General features: G+C 33.7%; 1 protein-coding gene across 3 annotated transcripts in view; it reads left to right on the top strand.

The window, feature by feature from the left end:
- Positions 1-3,297, top strand: part of LOC106868887 (mitochondrial 2-oxodicarboxylate carrier) — a 48,060-nt gene extending 44,763 nt beyond the window's left edge. For all 3 annotated transcript variants that reach the window (XM_089365171.1, XM_089365170.1, XM_089365172.1), the window contains one exon: positions 1,005-3,297. In XM_089365171.1, the coding sequence (XP_089221297.1) occupies positions 1,005-1,066 (62 nt within the window). In that variant the 3' untranslated portion in view covers positions 1,067-3,297. The remainder of the gene's footprint in view (positions 1-1,004) is intronic.
- Positions 3,298-3,530: the final 233 nt, after the last annotated feature.

Here is a 3,530-nt window from a genome sequence, read left to right as displayed (position 1 = left end):
CAACCAAACCTCATGACATAACAACCTAATGCAATACAATACTTGGAAGAGTTTTAACTCCCCCAACAGCAAAAAAGAGCACAATGCTGCACACATCTCAGCAACATGAAGGTGTAGCAAGTGATGCAGTAGAAATTTGCTTGAAATTATCAAATGTCAAATAATAATAATAACAATGGAATCTCCTGTTGAAGACGATGTATGAGAGTTCAGCTTTTGCCAAATGACCTACACAAATGATTTGTTTACAGTGATCAAATGTTCGTGGTGCACATTTGCTTACTCTCTTCATCAAATTAACATTGCCTGAACAGGTGCATGGTGTACCATGTGTTAAGTGTGGAAATGATCACAGAGCAATGTGAGGTGAAGTGTTTTGCTCAAGAACACAATACACCACCCTGTCTAAGATTTGAAACCATGATCTTACAGTTGTAAGTGCAACATCCTAACCACTAGGCTATGTGCCCTCATAATAATGATGATGATGATAATAATAATAATAATAATAATAATAATAATAATAATAATAATGATGATGATGATTTCAAATTTTGGCACAAAGCCAGGAATTTCAGGGGAGGGGGTAAGTCGATTATATTGACCCCAGTACTCTACTGGTACTTATTTTATCAACCTCAAAAGGATGAAAGGCAAAGTCAATCTTATGAGAATTTGAAATAATAATAATAATAATAATAATAATAATAATAAATATAAGCGGAATGGGTTACTCGACCTGAAGAAAACTCTAAGTGGGCCTCACCTGCAAGGTGTTTATGTTGATATGAAATTGTCGTGCATATATGGTTGTGATGCATTACCTGGTGTACCCTTATCAGATGGGTATATTTTACCCAAGTGCCACTTTGATGGCATATGCTGCTCTCTCATTAAATTATAATAAAAATTAAATATGATAATAATAGTGATATTTAAATTTAAAAAAAAAAACAAATAAATTGAAAGTATTTCTGTTAACTGCGTTTTCTGTCTTTTTCCAGGTGCTGCCATAATGATGATTGTCTATGAGCATGTCTTTGACTGGCTGAAGAAATTTATCTAATCTTAGATTTATATTCTCAATATTTTTATAATTATTCCGTGACAAATCCCTATTTTTTTTCTAAATGGTGATTGATTTATTCCTCCTTTTTGCTGAATCTTTGCGTACCAGTTCCACTTTACTCAGGGATCAGTTTATTCCAGTGCTAATTTATTTGGGGATTATCTCACACAGTGAGATAACCACATACAAAAGTGAGTTAATCACCACCTGCAACTGTGAGATATCCATATGGCAGAAAATAGTACATGGCTGAGATAGTCACATGTCAAGGTGAGATAATCCTACATGCCAATATAAGATAATCACACACCAAGATGAAATAAATGCATATCAGTGATATCTTATGGCTGAGGTAACCACATGCCAAGGGGAGATAATCGCTAAATTTTATTCATTTCGTGAAACTTTTTTTTTAATGTCTGTCTTGAGCCTATACACCCATTATTACTCTGATTTTCATGGCATTTAAGAAGCTACCAAGAGTATAGGACCCCTCCTCTCCCACACACTGAATGGAATATTAGTCCACTGCAAGTTTAACCTACTTCCTGGCTGCTGCTGCAACTACTCACTTTCAATTGAATGGACTGAAACCAATGTAAAATGAAGACCCTTGCTCAAAGACATTATATTTCCCAGTCCAAAAATTGAAGCCAGGACCTAACATTTGTGAGCCCAACAATGAAATCACTTACCCAAATGCCTTTCACTTAACAAGACTAAGATTTAGTAAATTTTTTGACATTGCTTAGAGTCTCTAATCACTTCGTTACAATCCTATTTCTCATAAAATGGAAAACTATCTTTCAAAAAGTTTCTTAGTTTTATGAGAAAATACCAATAATTTTCCATCCATCCATCTTTTCTGTCTATTCTTGAGAAGGTCATGTAGGCACAGTCCTCAAGCACCTCCTCCATAGGGCCATAATGTGCTATCTGATATAATGATCATTACACTTTCCATCTGGATTCCAAAGCAAAACAAACTGAGACTATGGATATTATCTAACCATTTTATTTTTGGCCTATCCTTAGGTCTTCAGTCAGTTGGCTTGACTTGAAGAATCCATCTTGCAATTCTTTCCTGCGACATCCTAATCACATGTCTGTAGTACCAGGGTTGTAACTTCTCAATGCAGAGAAGTAGCTGATTGACCTGGAGGGACTCCCTGATCTCTAAGCTGTACACCCTGTTGAGTAATATTACTCAATAATCCATCAGAGGAACCCCATTTTGGCCACTTGTATTTAGACTGCACTCTTTCAGTCATTACCCAACATTTATGACTGTAAGTGAGGATAGGCAGGATGACTAAATTAAATTAATTATATAATTATATAATCAACAAATTACTTAATTCTCAAAATACTTTTGTCTATCAAAAATTAAGAACAAAAGTAAATCTTAACCCATTAGCATTTAATCTGGCCATATCTGGCCAAAATATTCTACTCGCTTTATGTTCAAATTGGCCACATCTGACATCTCACACCTACCCTACAATGATATTTTGAACATAAACAATCACATTATTGAAATCTCAAGGCTACAAGATAATCCAGAATAAATTCAAAATAATGTGAATATATTATATTTGACAGTATAATCTGAACGCTAAAGGGTTAAAATGGATGATTGATTTCATTTTTCAAACCCTTTGCAAATGAAGTGTATTTTCTTCCATTAGCTACAAGTTTTAGAATATGAAATAGGATTTTATGTTTCAAATTGAACATCCCTTGTATGAGCTCACTAGTCAGGGAAGGACTGCAATGGATATAGTCTCAGACTCACTTAACTGGAATAAATACTAATTTCTCATAGAAACAAGATCTTTACAGGAATGGTACAGTTGATTCTGTTGATCTGTTGAAAAAAATAACTGCTAAATCTCCCTTAAATCATACATGACCTTCTTTTAAACAAGGAAAAATACTAGATTATCTAGTCCCATATGTCCCTACAAATACAGGCTGGTTATATGGCTGGATTGCTTTTGATCATAGGTTTGCACAGTTGGAGCTGACCTGGAACTAAACAACAATAACAGCAACTACATCAATTGCAATTGTGAAAAAGCAAAACTGACCAGGGTGCAGATTGTACTCAGAATATAAATTGACGAAACTGTATACTTTTGTAAAACGTTATTATTTTTTTTACTCTCTCAGTTCATGTATTAATCGTTCTCGGACTAAATAATTATAACTATATACAAAAAAGTCAAGATTTTGTTGCTTAACTTTATTGGTTTACGAATGACTCATAAACAGATTCATATACAATGAGAGAAGGTAGTAAATTCTTCCTGGAACTTCTTTTTTTTATATGTAATTTGTTTGTATTTATTGGAGCAGCTTTTACTTTCAGGGAGCCCTTCAAATTCAAATACATTCCATATTTCATAAAAGTCCTACATTAAAATTATTATATAGCTATCTATATATCATAGTTAATGTA

Source organism: Octopus bimaculoides, chromosome Z (assembly GCF_046866305.1).
Source record: "Octopus bimaculoides isolate indiv1 chromosome Z, ASM4686630v1, whole genome shotgun sequence".
Taxonomy (NCBI): domain Eukaryota; kingdom Metazoa; phylum Mollusca; class Cephalopoda; order Octopoda; family Octopodidae; genus Octopus; species Octopus bimaculoides.
The sequence above is the reverse complement of the archived record's forward strand: the minus strand, read 5'-3'. Positions and strand labels throughout refer to the sequence as shown.